Source organism: Meleagris gallopavo, chromosome 2 (genome assembly GCF_905368555.1).
Source record: "Meleagris gallopavo chromosome 2, MGAL_WU_HG_1.1, whole genome shotgun sequence".
Classification (NCBI taxonomy): domain Eukaryota; kingdom Metazoa; phylum Chordata; class Aves; order Galliformes; family Phasianidae; genus Meleagris; species Meleagris gallopavo.
This window is the reverse complement of record NC_139405.1, coordinates 48119999-48143449: the sequence shown is the minus strand read 5'-3', so window position 1 is coordinate 48143449 and position 23451 is coordinate 48119999. Positions and strand designations below refer to the sequence as shown.

At 40.7% G+C, this 23451-nt stretch overlaps 2 protein-coding genes across 9 annotated transcripts in view; one reads left to right on the top strand and one right to left on the bottom strand.

Annotated features, from left to right (window-relative positions):
• Positions 1–803, bottom strand: part of LOC100542625 (coiled-coil domain-containing protein 170) — a 56520-nt gene extending 55717 nt beyond the window's left edge. Inside the window, exon 1 of the mRNA XM_085217037.1 lies at positions 672–803. Within this exon, the coding sequence (XP_085073163.1) occupies positions 672–721 (50 nt within the window). The 5' untranslated portion in view covers positions 722–803. The remainder of the gene's footprint in view (positions 1–671) is intronic.
• Positions 506–20783, top strand: RMND1 (required for meiotic nuclear division 1 homolog). Of its 8 annotated transcripts, none has more exons than XM_085217040.1 (12): positions 506–699; positions 2990–3510; positions 8256–8364; positions 10834–10909; positions 11254–11293; positions 14293–14393; positions 15676–15782; positions 17827–17891; positions 18731–18807; positions 19341–19461; positions 20236–20352; positions 20599–20783. In XM_085217040.1, the coding sequence occupies exons 2-12, from the start codon at positions 3004–3006 to the stop codon at positions 20629–20631; spliced, it is 1353 nt and encodes a 450-aa protein (XP_085073166.1). In that variant the 5' UTR covers positions 506–699; positions 2990–3003; the 3' UTR covers positions 20632–20783. The 8 variants fall into 8 exon arrangements, 4 of the variants coding, with proteins under 4 accessions (XP_085073166.1, XP_085073165.1, XP_085073167.1 ...); XR_014881321.1 differs by lacking the exon at positions 506–699 and adding an exon at positions 773–907 and having other exon boundaries at positions 19638–20352; positions 20599–20638; XR_014881322.1 differs by lacking the exons at positions 506–699; positions 20599–20783 and adding exons at positions 773–907; positions 19638–19830.
• The last annotated feature ends 2668 nt before the right edge of the window (positions 20784–23451 follow it).

Sequence of the window (23451 nt, the reverse complement as noted above, 5' to 3'; positions counted from 1 at the left end):
TGCTTGCTTTTCAATACACAAATATATAAGAATTATTCACAATAGCAAGTGAAATTAAATGATTTTTTTATATAAGTATATATAATTTATATAGAAATTGAGCGATTTACGGTTATGGTTGTGTTTTTTTTTGTTTTTTTTTTGGGGGGGGGGGGGAAGACGGTAAACAAGACATGCACGACCCCACAACGAGCTGTAACCCATACTCGAGAATGATTTTTAAAGCTTTTCCTCTACGTGCACTGAGTTCCCGAGCGCAGCGACCGGTAACAGAGCAAAACCCACAAAGGGCCGCAGGAAGCCCACACCCCCCCCTCGCACTACCCTCGCTCCCCCAGACGCTGACCGACGGCCCCAGGCACTCGCAGCCACAGCGGGGGCGGAGACGCCGCCCGCTCTCAGGCGGCCCCAGCCCCGCACCCACAGCGCCACCTCCCGGCACCGCCCGGAACGGGCCAGGCCACGGCACCGCCTCCGCTCGCCCGCAGGGGACCGAGCGCCGGCCCCCGGCTCCTCCCCCGCCCAGCACCAGCCGCTAGGCCGCGGGCCTCGGCGGAAGGCCCGGCGCCCACAGACAGTCTCGGGGAGGGCAGGGAGCTGCGGCCAGGCCCTCGGTTCCCTCCTGCCCCTCACCCCGCAGCCAGTAACGAGCGCGCCGGGCCCCGACGGACCCCTTAAACCTGGCCGAGAGGGAGACCGGTAAGGCCGTTACCGCCGCCATCTTGCCCCGCCCCCCGGAAGTCTGGCGCGGCGGCCGGACGTTATTGGAGTGGCGACCGCACCCGGCGCGCGGCGCGGCGCGGCGACGGGCGGGGCCTGGCGGGCCGCGCGCGCCCTGGCGGAGCTCGGCGGGCGGTGGGCGGGGCCGCGGCTCCCGCGGCGGAGAGAGGCGCGCCCCCTCCCCCAGGTCAGTGCTGGCGCGCGGCGCGAGCCGCCTCCCCCTCCCGCGCGGCGGCGGGCGGGGAGCTCGGAGGGAGGGGAAGGGCGGGCGGCGCCGGGTGCTCGCCGCCGCCTCGTGCGAGCCGTAACGGGCGGCCGTGAGCGGAACGGTCCCGATCGGAGCCACGGGGGGCACGGAGAGCGCCGAGAGAGGGAGGGGGCGGGTGACTGTGGGGCGAGGGAAGGGCCCCGCCTGTAGTGTACGGCGGGGCGGCGTTTGTCCTTGTCCTTCCCGGCTGCCGGTGCCGCAGCCGGAACGTCGCCGGTGCCTCTCTCCTATTTTTCCTTCACGTCCGGGTACCGCAGCCGTTGTAGCCGAGCGGTAGGGCGCGGGGCGACGGGGCGGGCGCTGCCGAGGCGCCCCTCAGCCGCAGGGCGGCGCCTGGGCCGCGGCTGCCGCCTCAGGGGAACGGTGGGGGCGGGGGAAGCGCCGCCGCCTCGTTCTTCCTCTGCGGGCGGAACGCCGCCCTTTCCCCATTGGCTGTTTGGCGGCTAACTTCGCGCCCGCCCCGGCGCGCAGCCAATGGGAGGCGCGCAGCCCCTCCCCCGCGCGCAAGCCGGGCGGGCGCTGCGGAGTTCCCCCGGGGAGCGGGGGAGGGGCGGCGGCCTCCGGCTCCGAGCAGCGGCCGCGGCGCCGTGAGGCGGCACAGGGTTGTGGCGCGGCCTGTCAGCTCCGTGCGTCCTGCCCAGCGCCTGTGTACCGTTCCTGAACGCTGGATGGAGCTTAAAATTAAAGTAATACGCTTATTCGTGTACGTCTGCCAGCGACATGTTTACAGGCTGGAATAACATTACAAGTTGAAAGCATGCACAGTTATACCCGACATCAATTACTTCTTCTGTCGTAGCCTAAATGTGTTCCGTGCCACTTTTTGTACAACTACATGCAACATCCGTCAGAATTAGCACATCTCTCCTCCATTAAGTTACATGAGAATGAGCCCAGTCAGCATCTGGGCCTCACTCTCTGCATTAAGTGATGTGCTCCTCCAGAAAATGGTGATCTTAGTGCTGCATGAGGTGCACAGCTGATGGTGAATATCCCTTGTATAACTTGGGAAGAACAGCCTTGCGCTGACTTTTCCTCAAACGATGCAACTCACCAACTTTTCTTTTTGTTAATAAGGTGCTGAACATTGATTTTGTGCCACTAGAGAAGTGTTCCTGGTTAATGACGGCAGGAGGGAGCAGGACTTGGCACTGCAGCAAGTGCAGCAGACCCACTGAGATGCTAAGCCTGCTTTCTGATTTGATTACTGCATACAGTGAAGCACAAATACGTCTAGGAACCCATTTTTGTTCTGGGCTATTGGAATAACAGTACACATTCCTGTCAGCACAGGTAGACCTGCCAGCAGTCTGCACTGTTACTTAACTGTGGGGTCAGCACCATAATCTGATTTATTTGGTTCTCCCTTCATTCAGGACAGCCAAGCGGAGCTGGATCTGCTCTTCTTCTTCATAGAATGGCCTGAGTTAAAAAGGACCACAAAGATGATCTAGTTTCAACCCCCCTGCTATGTGGAGGGTCACCAACCACTCAACCAGGCTGCCCAGAGGCACATCCAGCCAGCTCTTGGCTGCTAGTGATGCAGACCTTCAGCTGATGTTGGTCAATGTGCGTGTTTTGTAGGTGGTATTTCAATATAGCACACAGTAATCTGGTGGTTGCTTCTATAGTGTATGAGGGACTCACACAGCAGCCTAAACCCTTTTTAAGCTGAGTGCTTGCTTATGAGTAGTTACATCATTGGGTTACTGGGAGCAGAGACTGCTGTGCAGAGTGAGCGGCAAATGAAAAAGGCACCTGCTTACTTGTTGATCCAGCAGCCTGTTCTGCTTCTCCCACCATGTATTGCAAGCACACAGTTCATTAATGTGCTTTGTTCTTAGAGTAGTCCCATAGCATTGGGAAAAAGCTGTACAGACCCATCACTGTGTTTGGGAGTACTAACAAACCCCCAAAAAATATGACTCACCTTTTAGCTAAGGGAAAAATAGTATTTCTTTCCCAAGGTCTGATAGAGCATTTTATTTGTCTTAAATACAGTTCAGAGGGAAGCAATGAGACTGAAACTCCTGCGCCTTCAAACTACATCTTTTCACTCTTTAACTACAATATGCCGATGCCAAAGTTTTAATAAAACTGGACATCGTCTTCTAAAGCTGGATAATGATGTTGACAGAACGGATCACGGAACAGCTAAGAAGATTGGGAACTCGTATGCTCCAAAGATTGCTTCCCCTTGTTTGACAAGTCCCTGTATGCAAGTCAAGAATTGGCAAATGATCCAAGGAAATGTATCTGCTTTGGGAAAAAGTGTTTATTATCAGGGTGGGGAGATGTTTTTCCCACCCTGGAAACGTTTTGGCTTGGCAGCAATGGAAAACTACACACTCAATGTGGAGTATATTAAAAAGCTCGGGAACATATCGTCAAGATTTTACTCGATTGTATCAACTAGTAAAATTATTCCAAAACCAAGTACCCAGCCAGTTAAAAGGCCACCAAAGGCACCAAGGACCAAGCAGCCCTCCAGAGCTAACCAGCCGCTATTGTCAGACATGGAGGTAAAGAAACAGAATTTACATTCTATATATTGTTCAAGGAACTTTATCAATTTAATTTAGATTTAGATTTGGGTTTAGATTAACATTTTAATGAAATTAACATGTTTATTTGATGAAGAGGACTTCATTATTTACCCGACCATGACCTCAGAGGATTTGAAACTCTGCAGACAGAAGCTAACTTGGTAGAAACAGATGTGTCAGATAGTTTGGAGATGAAGTGAAGGTTTACCAGCAATGTGTAACAAAGGGGAGGGAAGAGAGTTGATTTCTAAAACAGAAAGATAGGAAATCCTTTAAAAATTATTTAAGGCAATGTTCTCATGTTTAATATTGAGGAGCAAGATCTGCCTTTCAGAGTAACTTAAATTTCCATTGGTATTCTTGCTTGTCCAATTCCATCCAGTATCAAGGCTTCATTCTATTGCTAACAGAAATCAAGATGAGAATAAGTAATACCAAGTTTACAAATATTCAAACTAGGTTTCAGAAACTTTCAGTTTAGACTGTGTTTTTCTATTTTTTTTATAAACAGACACAACATTTCAAGCCTTAGTGAAATAGCTTTCACACTACAGCAAATTTATTTTTAGTGATAAAATATATTTTTGTAGCAACATGTGAATGAGGATCACTATACTTAACATTCGAAGCCTCGCAGTATTTCAGAAAAATAGAAGGTTATTTCTGTGCAATCAGTGGAAGAACTGAGCTGCAGATGTAGCCTGTGTAACTTGAGCAAGATTATTCCATGTGTAGAAATAGCACCTGGATCACCAGGCTCCTGGGTCTACAGATTAACTGCCACAACAATCTCTTGTGGATAAAATCAGGTAAACAGGATGAGTAACTGGAACAGTGCATACTTGTAGCAGTTACTCCCTGAGATAGGTCTTTGCGAGCCCTACTAATTCTAGCCAAAGCAGACTGTAAGCACACTTGAATATAAGATCTCTAAGGAAAATCATGAAGTTGGAAATGTTGTTCTCCTCAAGCTACAATAACAACTGAGTTCCAGCGTGTTGCTAACAAAATAGTACTATAGATGAGATTGAGACAAGTGTTGTGCTTCCAGAAATAGCTTGCACATTGCAAAATATGCCTATTATATGGTCTGCTGAATGTGAGCACAGAAAGTGATGTCTTAATGATTGCCTTCCAGACGTATAAGCTCCTGTTAGTATCTTATATGACTAACAGGAGTATGATATAATGTACCATCAAGTCTCCATTGTAGAAAATTCATTTCCCACTTGAATTTTCCTGTTGCTTTGAAAGAATAAAATATAGAATTTTCTCTTAACCATATACCGATACTGTTCCAAGCTTTCTGATTATACTATGAGCTTGCTGTTGAGTGGATTTAAATGACTTTTTTTTTAGATACCTAAGGTTTTTGAATGGCAGTATGAAGTGCTAACAGTTTCTTTGTTTTATAGTTTCATGTATGTCCTTGCAAGTAATACACACTGCTATTTTTAGTTTCTTCCATTTTGAAGAAATTGAAAACATTCTGCCGGGTAGACTGAACTAATATCATTTCTGGGGAAGATCCCGCATTGCAAAACAGTGTGCCAGAAATCATGTAAACTAGGACCTAACAAACCATTTTCAATTTTTAGATAAACAGTGCGTGGTTTTGTCAAACATACAGCTCCATCTACAGGGGTACTGCCAGGCTGTCACCCTGACCCTGTGCAGGCTGACAGCATTTTGGAATAAGCTGCTATTTTTTTTTCTATTTCCTTTGGAACCTATATGTATACTCCCTTGTAGATACGTAATGTAAAGAGCTAACTGAAAGGTGAGACTGTTTTCGGTAAGATGACTGATATAGGTACTGTGAATGGAGAATCCTTAATGTATTTTTTTTTTCACCATGCTGTCATTTTTCTCTAAATCCTGGTGTCACAAAAAAGCTGATCTTGTCTTCCTCTGCATGTTTTGAAGTGACCAAGATCCCTCCAGTAACATAAGCCGTGTTTCCAATGCAGCTTAGAGCTGGCTGCTGCCTTCCTTCACAGTCTGCCCCTGGAGACATGCTGTAGACTCCGTAGGTTTTCAGTTAGGTGAACCCTGAGGTCCCTGATGTTTTCTGTTTGATGGGCTCATTAACAACTTTCTTTTGCAGAGTGGTCCATGGATAAGCACCTTCTAAGCACTCATCTTCAGGTGCTGTCTGCAGATAGAATGCACCAGCAGTGATAAATGATCATTAGACCAGTTTTTCAGGATAGATGGAGATCTTACTGCAACATGATAACTGGTTTGGTTAGCCATTCAGTGCGTAGTGTCACTGCTACTCGGATTAGTTACTCATCTCACAAGGTCTCACAAGACATGAGGAGCCTTTAAGTTGATTTTTAATGCTGTTGCCTAGACAAAGCTTGAAAATCAACTGAAGGTGGAGTAGCAGGTATCCTTGAGATAAGATGAATGCCTGCGATGATGATAAGTTTAAGTTCATTTTATGGCTTTTCTTCCTTAAAAATGTTTGCATTCTCAAAATGCAAGGGATGAGTTATGAGAATGATAGTTCCTGTGCAGTTGCTGGGGGGATGATGATACAGAAAATGAGTACTTAGAATGGCTGATCTTATGGTTGCTTTGAAGCTCCAAACTGTATCTTAATGAACCCAGGTGCAGCCAGGAAGAGGAGGTGGCAAGTGGCTGGAGTTGCTGTCAGCAGGACAGAGCTGCCTTTATTTTAGGCAAGTTTGCAGGTGACGTAACAGACAGTGTGGGATGAAGGTTTACCAGCCAGTTGACACAGGTGTTTTAGGATGAGCTGACTATGGACCTCTGTGTTACATCTCCATCAACTACCATGGAAGCCTGAGCACCTAGAATGGCTGTGGACACATAAATTATATGTGTCTTAAGCTCCACACCCATGCTAAATGTCCCTCACTGAACAATATTTTAGTAAAGGTGAAACAGTGCATTGTTTAAAAATGATAAAAAAAAAAGAACCATATCCAAGCTACATATGCAAACTGCTATTTCAGGCACATATTGGCAGCCAACTTCTGCTGCTAATTAAAGTCTTTGCATGAAAACTAAAATCATAGCCATAAATTAAACAGTCTGTCCTGTAGCACATCTACCTCGAAGTGAACAAAGACAAATTAAATTACAGAAAGTATAGATCAGGGTAAGGATTTTCAGGTGATATACTAGCTAGAAGATAACGGTGTGCTCCCTGAAGGATTTCATGGCAGCGTGTGTGTGCTTATATTAACCAGAGCTTTCTGGAAGAATCTAAAATGTATAATTTACACTGGCAGTTTAGATGCTGGGAACGGATTTGTACAGATGATACTATAAGAATGCAACTTTTCAAAGGTACTGCAGCAAGAGAACTGAAAATACAGTTCTGTTCCACTGTTACCTGCAGTTAACTGTGTTAACGGCACAGTCATGGGAACGTGACTACAGAATTACTGTTAGTGGTCACTGAAAGAAAGTGATGTAAACAAAACTTTGGGAATGACAACAAGGTTAATATTAAGAATAAAACGTTTAAACGTGGGCCTTGACCCAGCTTCCTGGTTCTGGGCCTCCTTAAGGAGCAGAGCACCTTTTCACGTGTTGCAGTTTGATAGCACATGAGTGCCATGAGAATATTATTTGAATTTTAAGTTGAAGCATACTGTGGATATAAGCACTTGCAGATGAGTACAGCTCTTCTGTACATTTGTTGTTAGTCACATCACCCCTTGGGTTAGTTACAAAAAGCTGGAAAGCGACTGATCTGCAATGAGAAGCATTGCTTTCTGGATATCTTCCATTACATTGTACTGAAAAACGTTCTAATGGGATATATGAGGTATCAGAACAAAGAAATGTGCTTAAAATGGGGAGTAGGTTTTGTAGACCGGTTTATTGTGCCTTGTTGAATTCATCAGGAAAGCTTTTACGCAGATGTTTGATTTCTCTGCTGTGCGTGAGTTGATCTTATTGTGAGTCAGTATCACTTTTCCTCATCTTCTTGCATGGTGCCAGTTATTTGTTTCACTGTGGCATTTTATTTATGTAGGACTGTGGAACATGGAGACAAACTCTGGCTGTTGTGTACCACTCAGCTGTGGTTTCAGTTGAGACTGTGTTGTCAGTGCAAGATTTCACTTAGAGGGAAACACTGATGATGTGCAGCGTTTGGGCTGGCACTGAAGGTCTGTGACTTGCTGTGCTGCAGTGCTATGATGGTTTAGGTCCCAGGAGTTACCTGGGCAGGTAAGCTCAGTGCTCAGAACACAGCATTTGCAGTTGGAGCTTATGTTTGCTAAGCAGACTGGGATAGTTTGACTCCATGCATCTTCAGAGATCTATAGGCTGGTATTCAGGGTGTCTTGCTTTTGATTTTGCTGGTCAGCCAGTATGTCATAGGCTGTGGGAGAGGTGAGCAACCGTGGCTGTACTGCCAAAGCATTTCACTGCCGTTGAGGGAAGAAGGGGTTCCATTTGTGGCCTTATCATGAAGTTTGTTGATGTGACTTACTCGTGACACGTAGTTGGATCTCAGTCTATCAATGTGGGTTATGTTTGCTTCCCCACTTAATAGGGAGTAACTGATCTCATTAGTATTTGTACACCAAGTGGACAGCAGAATAGTGATACAGTAGAAGAGAGTGAATAAATGAAAAACATCACCCTTGTGATTGCTTTGAGGCAAACATGAGCATGTCTTGTGTACGTCTTGCTTCGGCCTTTCCCTAACTCAAATTTTTATTCCTTTGGCACAGAATCTGATGCAGTGCACAGCCTTTGCAACAGCAGATGAATATCATCTTGGTAATCTGTGTCATGACCTGACTTCCCATGGATATGTTGAAATAACAAGTTTGCCCAGAGGTAGATTTTTAAAGCATCTTAAAAGCAGTATTATATCTTGGGAAATGAAATATGGGTGAGATATTTAATTTTTATAACTTCATATGTTTTCATTTTGGTAATACCCTGGAATGTATAAATATAGCTCTATTTAAAATTCCATTTGCTTTGAATAGAATAAAAATTAAAGCTAATCATTTTGCTGTTACTGTATAATATTTTTTTCCTAAATTACTATTATACTAAAAGAATAAAAAAAATCAGATGGTCTTGAAAATACATTCAAGGAAACATAAGTGAAATTTTCTAATAGAAATTATTCTTTTATAGAAATTCACTAACTGAAAATTTTCTGAAAGTTTATTTTAATCAGTGTTTCAGTAATGTGATACCACAGAGGTTCAGCTGTCAACAGTTTTGTAATTTGAAGTGTTGCACCTTCTTTCCATACCCACATTTCTATTAATGTAAGTTGCTGAGGGCTGGAGGCACATGAGAGAGAATCTTGCTGACTACATGAAATGTAGAAGATACACATATAGATATTTAGTTCTGGTGAAGAGAATGTAGTTGATACTTTATACTGGGCCAAATATATCCTGGTAATTGTTGAATGGTTCCCTTCAGCAATAATTGGTTCCGGATCTATACAAAGTATCTCTGAAGACTTGGGAAGGTATGGCATGGAAATAGCTGAAGCGCACTACAAGAGAAGAACAAGTAGAGCTTTTTATAGCTTAAAGTCCTTCTAGCCCTAGAACAGCTGTGATTTTCGTATGTTGGCAATGGATTTATTATTTCTTGTGAATGAACAGATTATGTGAAGCAAAAGATATCCTTCATGGACATTTCATGAGGTTATCAAATGTCCGGTTGCCTCTCTGAAGAAACCAAGCGTGACAGCACTCCGGTGGATCTTTATAAAGATTACTTGAGAACTGGCTGTCTTTCTCAGAAAGAAGGCATTACATAGTATAGGCTCCATGTTCTTTCGTAGTTCCTTTGGATTAAAAATAACACTCTTCTTAGTGCTTCAGGATAGAGTTATCCCGAACTGCTGTGATGCTTATGTTACTGTTGCTGGTATTTTACTCTGGGAGTGTGGGTTTTGCCAATTCTTTCATTTATTTATGGTGTGTTTTTGACTCCTTACAATAGATACTCTGTCAAAGTTGTTCAGGAAGTTTGTTTGATTTTGACAGCGAACTTGGTGGTGGTTGGTATGTAGATGTAACAATGCTAAGTTACCCAGTCAAAAGTTGTATCTCATACATTTGAAAAATACTAGCATATAGAAATCTAAATTAGCAATTAGTGGGAATTTGTTGCTTTGTAGCGTTCTTCCTAATATCATTCTTTTTCAACCACCTTAAAAGTATTTTAGAGGCTGATACTGTAGCCCTCCTTATAAGGAACCAGAAGGACATTCACTGTATATATTTTATCTGGAGAGGATAAAGGAAGATTAAGTAAGGGCAATACTTGAAAAGGCAAATGAGAAAGTGCAGACAAATGTTTCCTCTGTGGTAAACTCCAGCTTCACACCCAGAACCTGCCCTAGTGATTCATCAAATCAGTTGTTCCTGAACTGGAATAGCAAGCGAAAGAGAAATCTTCAAGAGTTCATACAGATCAGCTGCATGGTCTCAATTCAGCTACTTGCAAAAGTGCATCCTATATTTATTTAGCTCTTCCTGTCACCTTAGTCTGCCTGGTCCCAGTGCAGCAATGCCCGCATTAGCAAAGTAGTACAGCAAAGCAAATATGTAGGGGGCAGGAGAAAAAACTGGTTTGAGAACTCAGGATCCACACTGGAGACATTCTGCATACACTGGCTTGAGTCTGGTCTCCTGTAATGAACCCCTATTAGTGGCTGGAATTCGTTTTTCAGTTTAATTTCATGCAAAATAGATACAGTTTTGCATTCTGACACTTCTGCAATGCAAATCGAAAGTATGGTAAATGAGAGTGACTAGAAGATTTGTTTCAAAAGCATGCTTTGATCCAAAGGAAAACACAGATGTAACTTCTGCTGTCTTGGGGGTATGCTTTTTCAGGTTTCTATCAAAGCACAGTCAGCAAAATATGAGTGCAGATTAGTCCCTTGCTAAATAAAAGAGAAAGAGATGTTGGTAATTACTCTACAACTGTGGGCTTATTTCCATGCTACGTGTCCACTTCTGCCTTCTGTATTCTGCTCTTGGTTATTTACTGTGCCCTGCATCAGTTTTTTCTTAAGTCTTTCTTTTGTTCTTTAAAACAACTGAATTTCATTAACAATAGTTTCCAGTGAAGTTCAGCATCATAGCTGAGCCTATCTAGCATGAGACGCTTCAGAGAAGCTGTGTAGCTTTATATTAGAGCTTTTTAATCAGAAAAAATAGGATACAGAACTGACTTTGAACTGGAATTGTGCTTGCAGCTACGGCATTTAGAAGTTTAAATAATTCTGCATTTTGAACTTTTGTTTGTTCATTTATTTCAAACTAGATGCTGCGAACGTTTTAGTGATGGGTACTGAGAAATCCGCGAAAGAAGATGATCCTGGCATGATTTTTTTCTTCAGGTAAGTTATAAACTATGTCTGAAACATTATCTTACAAATAGCATTCCCGCAAAAGCAGCGCAGTTTGCTAAAAACCACCTCATGAAGCTCAAGGAATAACTGTCCAATCTAAATGATTCAGAATTAAAAAAAAAGAAATCATAGTTACTCAGGGAAAGAAACCAGACATTTTAATATTTTACACTGAAGTATGGTTAAAAAAGCAACTATTGCATAGTCTCTGTGCATTAGTATTAAATTCCATAATTCATAGTGTCAAGAATTGCCACCATACAATTTGAGCATTGCATTAAAGTACATTTAAAATAGTGTAATTACACCTCAGTTTTTCCTTGAATTCACAGGGAAGGGGCTGTTGTGTTTTGGAATGTGGATGAGAAAAGTGTAAGTAAAGAAAAACCATTTGTTAAAGCTTCGTCAGCAGATGTCTTGTCAGTCCCACAAAGCCCATTGTGCTTTGTTTTTTTTTCTGAGAACTTGGATCTCTCCAGGAAGGAAAAGCAGTGATTCTTCTCTAAGAAGTGCGGCTGCTGCCCTCAAGAGTGTGGGTTCCTGATACATTGCCTATAAGTGACCTTCTAAGCCTGTCTTTCTGTGCAGAATAGATATGTAATGTACAAAGGGGGTGAAATCTCTTAAGTCCAAAAATCTGAAACCTTAATCTCGTGAGGTTGGCAGAGAGAATTTTTTTCCCCCTACAGCAATGTATACTGAAAAAGTAAATCAGAAAAAAAAAAATCAACATATGGTTATTTAAAAGAAATGAATGTGAAGGAAAATAAACGAGCAGTAAAAGATCACTCCAGAGCCATTTAAGTCAAAACTTACATTTGGATGACTTGCAAGGGGCAAAGTTTGAAAACAGTTGTTTTTTTTACATTGTCTTATGCTTCTACCAGTGAGCAGTTTTTCCTAAAGGAAGGTTTTCATTGGTTGGTATAATTGTTAAAAAAATATCAATATTGAAATAATGTATCCCTTATGATTATTTGCCCACCAAGAGGGGTATGCTGCAGGCATATTTATTTTTATGAATATATTTCTAGGGTTTTTTTTGCTTTTACTGTGGTTAAGTAAATTTGAGCTTAGATAGATAAAGGCATTGATCTTCTCTGTAAGCAGTATATGTGAAACTAATTGGTATGTTAAACAGGTGATACTGAGATGGACAATTTATAGACAGATTTTCACTAACATAAATGAAAATACAGTAGTTGCTTCCAGATGTGAACTACTTCTGCATTCAGGTTTGTTTTTTGTATCAGATCTGAAACGCTCCTGATTTTCTGTCTGTTTTGGAGGGTTACCTCAGCTAGCCTACAAATACACTAGGTCTTCCTTCAAACCTTGCAGGGTGCTATGGCAGTAACTGTGCTATTGACTCACAGGTGTTGCTGAAGACTAGCTGACCAACTCCTGTTGATTTTTATGAATTGGGCACCTCTGCCCTCTGAAAAATCTAATTTTCATGTATTTTTTTTTTTCCATGTTTAAGTACCACTGAGAACCTGATACATTCTTACTGTCAGGAGCAACTTTAGTTGGTGCTTTTGTTAGTTTTATTTATAAAGAGAAAAACTGCCTTTTTTATTCTGTGAAAAGTTTTAGTTCTTTGTTTTAGTTTTCAAAAACCTTGCTCAAATACGGGGGCAGTATTTTTTATGCATGAGTTTTAACGAACTGAAACAAAGAAAAAAAGGCCTGTTGAACTGAAACTGAAAGTAATTCAGTAAAATGGTGTGTAGGGACTCACTATTAATGGACAAAATAGCTCTTTAAAAGTACTCCAGAATGAATACTAGGGGAGGAAAAACTATTTCAAGCTAATGGACACTTAACAGAAGTAGTAATAACTACAGGCTGTTGTAACTGAGATTTGAAATTGTAAAATACTTTTTTCAGATACCTACGCAGTAAGGTTGAGCAATATCCTCCCCACTGTAGGGAAAGATAACAACAGATAACCAGTTCTAAATTACAAAAAAGGGTGATGGTCACAACCCAGTTAAAGAAAGAAAGAAATATTCACTTATCCATCCTAAGGATTAGGGCTTACCAAACACTCCAAAGAAAGGGATCTCCAGGTAGAAGTCTTTCCCTGGTAGCAGCCAGTCCTAAAATGAGACTTAGGGAGGCATGGAACCTGGTTCCACCTGTGCTCCCAGGACTGGCTGTGTCCCTTCACCAGGTGCTCAGTCATTGGTTCAGGCCATGACTTAGCAGTTCCCATACACCCACCAAAAATAGCGAGGGCAAAAAAAATAAACTAGCTTCAAGGTGGAGTGCATCAGTTTTGTTAGAAGGTGATTCTGTGATGCAATCACTGCTGATTGCGAGAGTTTGCACTTAATGAATCCAAAAGATCTCTTGTGTGTACTGAGATGTACTGTGTGACAGGTAGTTCCTTCCATAAAATTAGGCTGGGCCAGGAATAAACTCCTCTCGATTAATGGAAGCTTTTGTATCACTTTAAATGAAAGCTGCCACTGAAACATCATTTCCTGTTATCCAGATGAATGGCAGAACTTTGGAAGTATGCACGTAATGAAGTATTACAAAGCACGTGAATTTCACACAGTCGGTTATGGTCTGTAAATCTTTGTTAGATCTTACTCTGAGCTGGAAGTAGTTTTGAAATAGACTCTTCGTTTGCTATCAGTGTAACTATTACTATATTGATCATGACTCCACAGTGCCAACGAGGCTATCAGGATCCAGGTAAATATACCCCTGAAATCTGGCATACTGCATTATGGATCGATAGTTAGTTCTGGCATGGTTTTAGCACGACTTCCCTGGAAGCAGTGTAACTAACTGGTTGGCCTAACAACATGCACTTCCCTACTGAAAAAAATGAAAAAAAAGTATATATTTTTATATGTATATATATGTGTGTGTATATACATATATTTAACTACAATATTCAGAATATATAATGGTCACTGAAACAAAACTATTGATTTTAGCAAACTAGTAGTTTTGGAAGAAATGGCCACCTGATGTATTTCTCCTGAAGATTCTTCCCACACTCAGACATCTGCCAAAGTCTGTGCAGCTCACTGTTATACTTCTTCATTGAAGTCTTTACTGCTGCTGTAGTTAATCCTTACCTTGTTTTATAAATGCAGGCATTGAATGACATCTTCACAGATCCTTTGCAGTTGTTCACAGGCACAAAATTCGTCCACATAGCTTCCAAAATAAACTGGTAATAACTGCTTCCTTCCAATACAAAAAAGTTACTAGCACACCTACTTGTTTTTATTTGAATAACATTAATAAGCAGGAAAGTTGCCTTCATCAATGTATTACATGCTAGCTCTTCATAGAGTGATAATATGTTACAGTAGTAACTACTGTTACATGCATTGTCTTTTTCTTAGATGAAGAATATAATGCGAGTGCTGGAACAGCATGAAATTCAGCCATATGAAATTGCATTAGTCCACTGGGAAAACGAAGAGATGAACTATAGAATAGGAGAGTAAGTATTTTCAAGTGCTTGTGTTTATTCAATAGCTTACAGACTTCTAAAACAAATTCAAGTGAAAGCAACTGGTAAAAATACGCTTTCCAATTTTTTTTTTCTTTTCAAATGAGTAAAATAGGTAAAGAACAAGTAGGTAAACACAAATTCACGGATTTTGCTGAACTGCTGAACTTTCAATCAGCGACCTTTATGACTTGGTTATATGTTAGAGTTTATAAATTATGAAGCTCCACGTCCACACAACTGAGCACGTTCTTCAGGTGTCCCAAAGAGAACATAAGTGCCTTGCAGGGAAAACAAATATCCATTATTGAGACAATTTGGATTTTAAAGGAGGTACAGAATTTTTCTGGATAAACTCTAGGTTCAAATACAAAGTTGTGTTCTGCACATATGTTTAATCAGTGGATATACAGATGGTATAGATGTATATCCAGGAGCTTGGCTAATAGAATTTATATTGGAGAAATAAGAGAAAGTCACTCACCCTGTCCTGGACTTGTGAGATGAACTCCAATGGAGCGGATCTCCAGAGAGATCTTTCCCCACTGGCAGTCAGCTCTTAAATGGGTCTAGGAGAGGTGCAGCCAGGCTCCACCCCTTCCTGCAGCACAGGTGAATTGCCTTCACCTGTGCTTCCATGGCTGACTCATTGCTTGCCTCAGGTGATCAATCAAAGGTTCAGGCCGTGATTCAGCAGCCCCATACAACATACTTCACTTCCTAGGAAAGATATGTCTTGAGTAATGTGGACAGATAAATCTGGCACCCATCCTGTCTTTTTAACTATTTTTTTCATCATGGAGAGCAAATGATCTCTGTGGAGATACTTATCAATGTTATTGGTGATGTCATTTATTTGTAATTTTCCAACAGCACTGAAAAACTACTCAGGAGACAATAACATAAGCTGAGCTAATGAGTTTTGAGTTCATTTAAAGTAATTTGTTAAGAGGACAACTGTGGGTTTTTTTAGTTGGTTGGGTTTTGGTTTTATTTGTTTGTTTGTTTTCCGGCTATTTGAAAACTGTGTGGACTATCCAGTTGTGGAATTTGTGATTCCTGACATAGTCTTAAGACTGAGGAACTTATTTTTAGTTATCTGTTTTGGTTATTTTTGTATTGAACATGAGTAAAATGCAACAAGGGCGATAGCCATGTAGATAGATCGTTATCTTTATATAAAACAACCAATCTTTCTTGCATTAATTGTTCTTTAAATGTTTCTTCGCTGTTTGGCTTAGTCGATGAAGATGCTTCAATCTTGTTCTTACAGAGGGCAATCAAAGCTTCATAAGGGAGAAATCTTGTTAAATTCTGAGCTGGATACTGATGAAGTCATTCTGCAGAAATTTGCCTTTTCAAATGCCCTGTGTCTTTCTGGTGAGTTCATACTGTTGTGTACTATCAGTTCATTCTACAGATTTAGTGAAGTGCCATTGTGAGTGGGACTTGTACATTGAAAGGTTGGAGAAGACTTAGTATCTGCTTTTGATAAACTGTATAAAGACTGATTGCACATCAGTGGGAGGATTCATTCTTACTTTGTCTTCCTTAAATGTGAATTACTTTTTGCAATTTAAATCTTAAAGATGAACAGAACTCCTTAAGGAAATACTTTGCTAAAGACATTCTACTAAGCATCCCATTGCCCACGTTTGAGATTATTTTAGGGTAGTCAAGAGTGTAGCCCAGTATTAAAAAGCTGCCAGTAGTCTTAATTAATCATGACATCATTAACAGAAAAAAAAACTTGATACCAGCTAAACCAGAGTTGTAAAACAGATTTTCAGCTTGGGAGGTCAAGCAGCATCAAGTGTGTGGACTGGAGTCTCAGGCCATATTTTCCAGGATTGTTAGCAATGACTGTGTGCCATGGTGGTACTTATGTGAGGAGGCTCTGAGAAGAAGTCAGGCTTAGCAGTGATGCTTCTGACCGAGGAAATAATCTCTGCTTGTTCAGACTTAGAATGAGGTAGTAAGTGGGAATAGAAGCTAGCAGCAATAATGCTATCCTCAAGAAGATTTTAAAGGAAAACCTCTGCTGCTTTTAGAGTAAATTACAAGATTCATATACTGTGTGGGGGAACATAACTCTAAACAGAAGACATCACGAAACAGAATGCGTGTTCTGGAAGTGATGCACTGCTTGATCAAAACATACAGCATAATAACTAAATGGTTCTTGACTGCTGAAGAAAGAGCTACTAAGGAAAAAAGCCTTTACTTTTGCTGTTGTTAAAGCCACAGCATGAAAAAGTGTTGCCACGTATAATGGAGCAAGGGATTTATTCCCAGGAGATAACTGGTGCCAAGTTATGTTACTATGAAACATGTACACCATAAAGGAAGACAGTGCAATGTTCAGTATTATTAAGGGATGCAAGTATAGTCAAAGTCAAATATGACACAACAGAAGCTAACAGAAGCTTTTTTTTCTGTTAACTATGTCAAATAATCATTGATAGCTGAAATGTCTATTTTCAAAGGCTAAATTAAATGCTGTTAAAGTCTCTGACTTGGATTACTCATAAGATGAACGTGAAGAATGCTCAGTACTTGGGTTTATTGTGCTTCTTGACTAGTACAATTATGACCACAAGAGTTCAAGAATTAAATCTTTTCTGTTTAATTTCTCTGAGTGGATGGAGGTAATTTTTGGAACTGGTCAGATGTTATTACTTCATTCTTCCTTGGGAATCTAAGGATTAAAGAACAGCCTGATTTCTACATGTCCACGTAGAAATCATCTTTAAGGCTCAAGTAGAGACACAGGAGAACTTGTGCAATTAACAACTTCCAGAGAATACTCTTTTGTTTTTTAATATTTGAAGTTAACATTATATTCACCAAAAAAAAAAAAACAAAATTGGAGACTGTCTAAGTTTGGATTTAGCTTCAACAAATACAGGTGGTGGTGTCTATACAAGCTAATTCTCACTAGCTTGAGCACACATCATCAAACACTGGACAGATGGAGTCAGAGTTCTGCACAACGCTGTAGAAATGCAGTGGAAACTTGACTGGCACCACATGAAGTCAGCTTGACTCCAGCAAGGCTAAGTACTTCTAGCATCTGCGATGCCTCCTTGGAATGGAGTTTGCAAAGGCTTCATATACACAGTATAGCACTCAAACTCACCATACTAAGCTGAAGCAAAGCCTCTCCAGGGTCTGAACCAATCCACTGGAGAGGAGAGCTGAGCTCAGAGTGGCTCTGCAGGCAGATCTGTGTCGTTACGCAACCCAAATTTGTCTGTAGACGTATGAATACATTTGTTGTACAGTGCAATGGGTAACTCACTATGGATATGCTTGTGTCAGCGTGTCTTGAAACAGTGCTGTATTTTGGCAGATGTAGATGATTACTTGAAAGCATACATCCCTGCCTCTCACAGCATTATGCTTTGTCACCTCTGTGTTGCAGTAAAACTGGCTATTTGGGAATCGTTATTGGATAACTTTGTGGAATCTATCCAGTCAATTCCTGAGGTGAGGTCTTGTTTTTATCTTTCTCCTCATTTTCTCCTGTGCTATGTAAAATCTGGATCAGTGTAGATACAGCTGAAGATATAGAAAAAAGTAACTAGATACTTTACGTATTTGATTGTAAATCCATCAAGATAGAAAGCTCAGAACACTTTTAAAGGGCTGGGACAAAAAACTGGCAGTCTGTAAAGGGCTGGGTCACAGCATGGAGAAAACTGCATTGGAATAACTTTTCCCACTCTGTGCCACTGCTGCTTGCTCTCAATAAATGTTGACAAGCAGCATTTAAAAGCCTGACCAAACATAGCATAGTGCGACAGCTTGGCCTCAAAGCAGTGTGCTGTAATTTCAACATAATTAAGAGTTCATGAGTGTTACACTTAAACTACACTTTCTCATGAGATGTAATTAAAATAAGAAGTCTGTATGATGTCGCATACAAAAATAAGATTCATAGGGTTCAAAAGATAAATCCTCATTTATTATTAATGAAGAGAATAAATAATAATACGGTTTTTCAAGTGAGGAAGAAATCTGTGGAAAAGCTGAACAGCAGCAAGGTAAAAAAGAAAACTGTCATGCCTTAAAAATAGCAGTAGTATTAAAAGAGAACAAATGATTCACAGAAAGCGTTCCAGGATTCTTACCTGGGAGAACAGCTGAAGGACAATACTCTTACCAAGCTAGATAAGCAAGGTACTATGGAAGCCAAACTTAAGCGTTACTAAATCTGATATGTGTTTAGATTTTAAGTCATATATACTTCAGGCTGTACAACTTCAGACTTCTTAACTGCTAGTAAATGCTATTTGATCAGGCAGGTAAAACTTGTTACTTTGCAGATACTAAAATCAAGAAGGAAGGTAAAACTATCTCATGCAGATGTCATGCAGAAAATCGGAGAACTTTTTGCGTTAAGGTAACTTTTTTTGTTACACTGAAGATCATACCATACAAAACTTAAAAAATCAAGGTGTGCATGATACAAAGACCTGAGTAGCTTGAAGACTTTATTTCCTAGCCTTTATAATGTTGAGACAGTGGCTTGGTTCTGAACTGTGCTCCCCTCCCCAGTGAGCATTGTCAGACTTACAGAGTTCTCTAATAGAAACAAGCTGTTAAGGACCTCCCCTGTATTTTTAATTCACATATTGATCATCTTCAGTGAGCTACCAGCATAGTGAAGGACTTCTGTACAGATAGGGGAAATCATGAAAAATTACAAGCAATTAATGCATAAGGTGTGCATATTACAGTATTCTTGGAAAAGTTTCAGGAGATGTTACCAGTTTAAACAGTGACTACATGTGCATTTTTATTACGAATGAGATCCTTCTCATATTTTACTTAACAAGAAAAACTTTGTAATTTTTATTTTAATTACTGTGTAAATATTTGCTCCTATATGTGCCAAAAGGAACTTCGAACTACTGTAGTAACCATTCTTTTTAGACACCGCATAAATCTGAGTTCAGACCTGCTAATAACACCTGACTTCTACTGGGATAGAGAAAAACTGGAAGAGCTTTATGACAAAACATGCCAATTTCTCAATATTAATCGCAGAGTTAAGGTAGGTGTCTTACTGTTTTAACAATTTTCCATATTGCATTCAACTGTCATTGGCTCAGCCAGGCTACAGACTGCTCCACAAATGTCTATTTTAATTTTATAAAAGTCAAAGACCAATAGGCTCCTGTACACCATCCCCCTTTCTGTGTTCGTAACCCACTCACATCTTTTACCCAGTTTAGGTTAACAACCCTGCCTCAACCACCTAGACTTAAATGGATTCTGTACTTCCTGAGCCATTAACTTAGGCTTTAAATAGTTGTAAGAAGAGGAGCTTTAATTCTTTTTCTGAAACGTGTGCAAGAAAACAAGTTTAAAAAAAAAAAATGTGATGTGAAGCAGTCTTCTTACTGATGACATGATCACCCAGGTCAGTTCAATGCAGGACAATGTAATGCTTACTGCTCTACCAGAATAAGCATGAGATACCTCTTCCAGTGGTACAGCAACCTTATATACTTATTTAGCTACTTTTGAGGCATTCCCATAAGCTGCATGTTATTTGCTTGCGTTGTTTTGTGACTAAATGTCACCCAGCAGCTGTTTAATACCTGCATATGCATATCTAAATTTGTATTTGTTTTTTTATGACTCCATTGAAATAAGAGTTGTATTAGAACTCCCATTGCTTGTGCATGTTACAAGACTTTGCATTCTGCACTTTCACAGAAACGTTAACAGCTTTCTACAGTGAGCCCCTTTATGGATTGTTTCTTTAGTGATCTCATACAATGTGTAGAATCCAGCTTTGCCCTGTGTTTGAAATCTGTTGCAGGTAATGAATGAAAAGCTTCAGCACTGCATGGAGTTGACAGACCTAATGCGAAACCACCTGAATGAAAAGCATGCTCTGCGCCTCGAGTGGATGATAGTAATACTCATCACCATAGAGGTTGGTTGGGGTGGGTTTTTTCCCCACTACCACATTGAAGAATGTAATAATAAGTGCAATTTATATACCTCAATTTGAAAAATCAAGATTAGCTTATTCATGTAATGTACAAGGGGATTAGCCTTCAGTTCTTTGCAAGTAGCTTTTGAGTTGCAGCTATAGTTCTTTCCTGGCTTACAGTCTAAGCTGTTTTAAAGATTGCTAAGAATTAGTCATTGATTTAATGATGTGTTTGCTATCTCACAGGTTATGTTTGAACTCGCAAGGGTAGTATTCTGACATCAGAATAAACTCTGGAAGGAAACTGACAAAACCATAATGACCATATGGCCAAGAAAATTCCTGTCTTACATGCTTCTGGAAAATAGTGAAATTGTCTCTCTTGATAAATATGTACATACTTTACTCAAATAAAGAAATTATGAACATTATACCAACTGCTGTAACAGTGATATTAAAGTCTTAACCTACAGATGTGCTAGCATAAAGCTGAGGTACAAGTGATACAGTTGTAGGGGAACCCTGCCAGTCATTAGGCTGGATACAGAGCATTAGCATTTTCCTCCTACTGAACAGAGACAGAAGGATGGACCCCTTCTGGGTTGACCTTGTTAATTTGCTGACAGACTCTTGTGCCTTGTCCCCTTGACAGTTAAAGAGATGCTGATTATTTAACCACTTCCTGCATTTCTGATAATTCCCTAGTCTTCCCCAGCTCCTTCTAGGATAGAAGTGATACTGTCCTGAGTAAGACAGGAAATAAGCTTCTTATAATACTGCTATTTGATCTAATGAGAATAGAATTGGGCAGAGCTAGGAAAAACATCTGACTACAAATCTGTCCATTGTAAGAAGCACTAACTCCTCTTTAACAGTAGGCTATTCTCCTCAGAGAATCAAAACAGGTAATACCTGGAGATCCTGGTTCTGGAAATAGCTCAACCAGCAGTTCTGTGAGCTGCTGAGAAGGTCTGAGCTGTCAGCCCCATTCACAGGAGTGAATCAGTCAGCAGAACAGCTTGATGACAAAGCTTACTATTAACTGCAGAACAGCTCCTCAGCACTGCTTGTTTTATTCTACATAACTACTGTAACAGAGAATTAAATTTTAACTGTCATTATTCTAGCAAACTTTTTTTTTTTTTTAAACACACAAAATAGGGTCCCCCGTCTCCCCAATTTAAGTGTAACACCTGAGCCTGAGACACTAAGTTCCCATTCATCTCACACATGATACTAATAGTTTTAGTAATAGTTTTAGTATTTCAGCTTAAGCTGCTAAAAATGCAACTTTGCAGGCTAAATGCATTCATCAACAAAAGTGATTTTAACAAAGGCATTTGAGGACTCCAAGATGCTCTTTAAATACATGAAGCATCTAGGTTTGAATATCTTGGGTTTTCTGTCTTACGATGGTGCATAAGAGTTAGCAAGTCAAACACACTAAAACAACAGAAGCATGGTTAGTTTTGCAACTTTACATCAGTTTCTGTCTGCACAGATGACGAAGGTTGTGAAATCCCCAAAACTTCTCCAAGATTCCAACCCCCTTTGCTGTACTGAGTGACTATTCAGTGTTACTTCTGCAGTTAAGCTGTAACTGCATATTAAAATTTTGTATCAATCTGCTTCAACCGTACGCATGGGCAGCTGCATCCTAAGCATGAGGGTTTGGGTTTGTTTTCAGTGATGAACTGTACAGTCTGACAGAGTGAGAATATCTTCACTATATTACACAGAGACCCCAGACCAAGCCAGGAATACAAACACACCAAGAACTGAACTTGAACTTTCACAGCAAAATATGATAGCATGGTAACCCCCAGAATGGGGCAGAATTAGCATATTTCTCCCATTGGCAATCTTCAGCCCTGCTTCAAGCTGGGCAGCTGATAGAGGTCCTGTGCAAGTTTACTGCATGACCTGATTAGCATGGAGTTCTGTGGCAGAGACAAGATTAAATCCACTTCTGGAAGCAAAAAAACACTGTGACTCTGAAAACATAACCATCTCATTTGTCTCATCCCCTGCATACCTTCCTGCAAAGAATTTTCTTCACTACAGTTTGCACAGTTCAGTTAAACTCCAAAGCGGGTCTCTTCTAGCCCATGAGGATCATCTAAGGAAGAGTGCAGTAGTAACAAATACCAGAATATAAGAAAAAAAAACAGCAAGCTTGGTGTACCTACAACTCTTAGAATTGCAACTTTTTAATGACAAATGTAACTCAAATTAGACCATTCTTTATAGAGACCTCAACAGTGCTGACAGCTTCTGTCAGATGACACGAAGGACAACTAGTAGAAAATTATTTTCTTGGGTGGATCTACTAGAAAGAGTTGTCAGAAGACGAGCCACTTCTACAAAAGCAAAGAAAGCTGAAAGCTAACAGTCAGAACTCTTGAGTTCCAGCAGAGTTTTTGAAGGGAACCTCTCTACCGGCCACAGTCAATTGTTTTGTCAGCACACCAGCTCCGCATATGAAAAAACTTTATGCAAATGACACCTAAGATCCCCACAAAGATAACTTACATTTAGTCCAGATGGCACATAAAAGCTTATAGGAGGATGACATTCTTGCTAGCTTCAAGCATCTACCACGTGAAACAAAGATTCTCTCTCCTTTCTCCATTCTAACCTAACCTTAGGAACAGGACGAAGTTCAACCCAACAGTGGAAAGAGGAGTCAGATACTATGTGTCCACCTAACTGAGTTTTATTCATAGCAAAGTCACAAAGTTGCCTTCTAAAGTACCTATCAGAGAACAAAATAGATGAGTGATCTCGATAGAAAGAACTTTGTGAAAAATCTTTTTCAGTTTTGGACACTTTATATGTAGACTGGTTTAGAAATTGTAAAAGCAAGCGGTGTACCTCTTGCTTTTACCAGTCACCTTTCCTAGACCCTAAAGACAAGGAAAGACTTGAATTGGAGATTACTGACCTGTGAGGTACAGCCTTCCTTCCCTGGATGGCACAAAGCATCTGTCAAGGGTCTTAGCATCCTAGTCCACAGACTGCTTAATAATGGCCTGACAACTACCAAAAAGACAGAACTTGAGGGACATGGATACAATAAATGATGTGCAGAGATTTAAA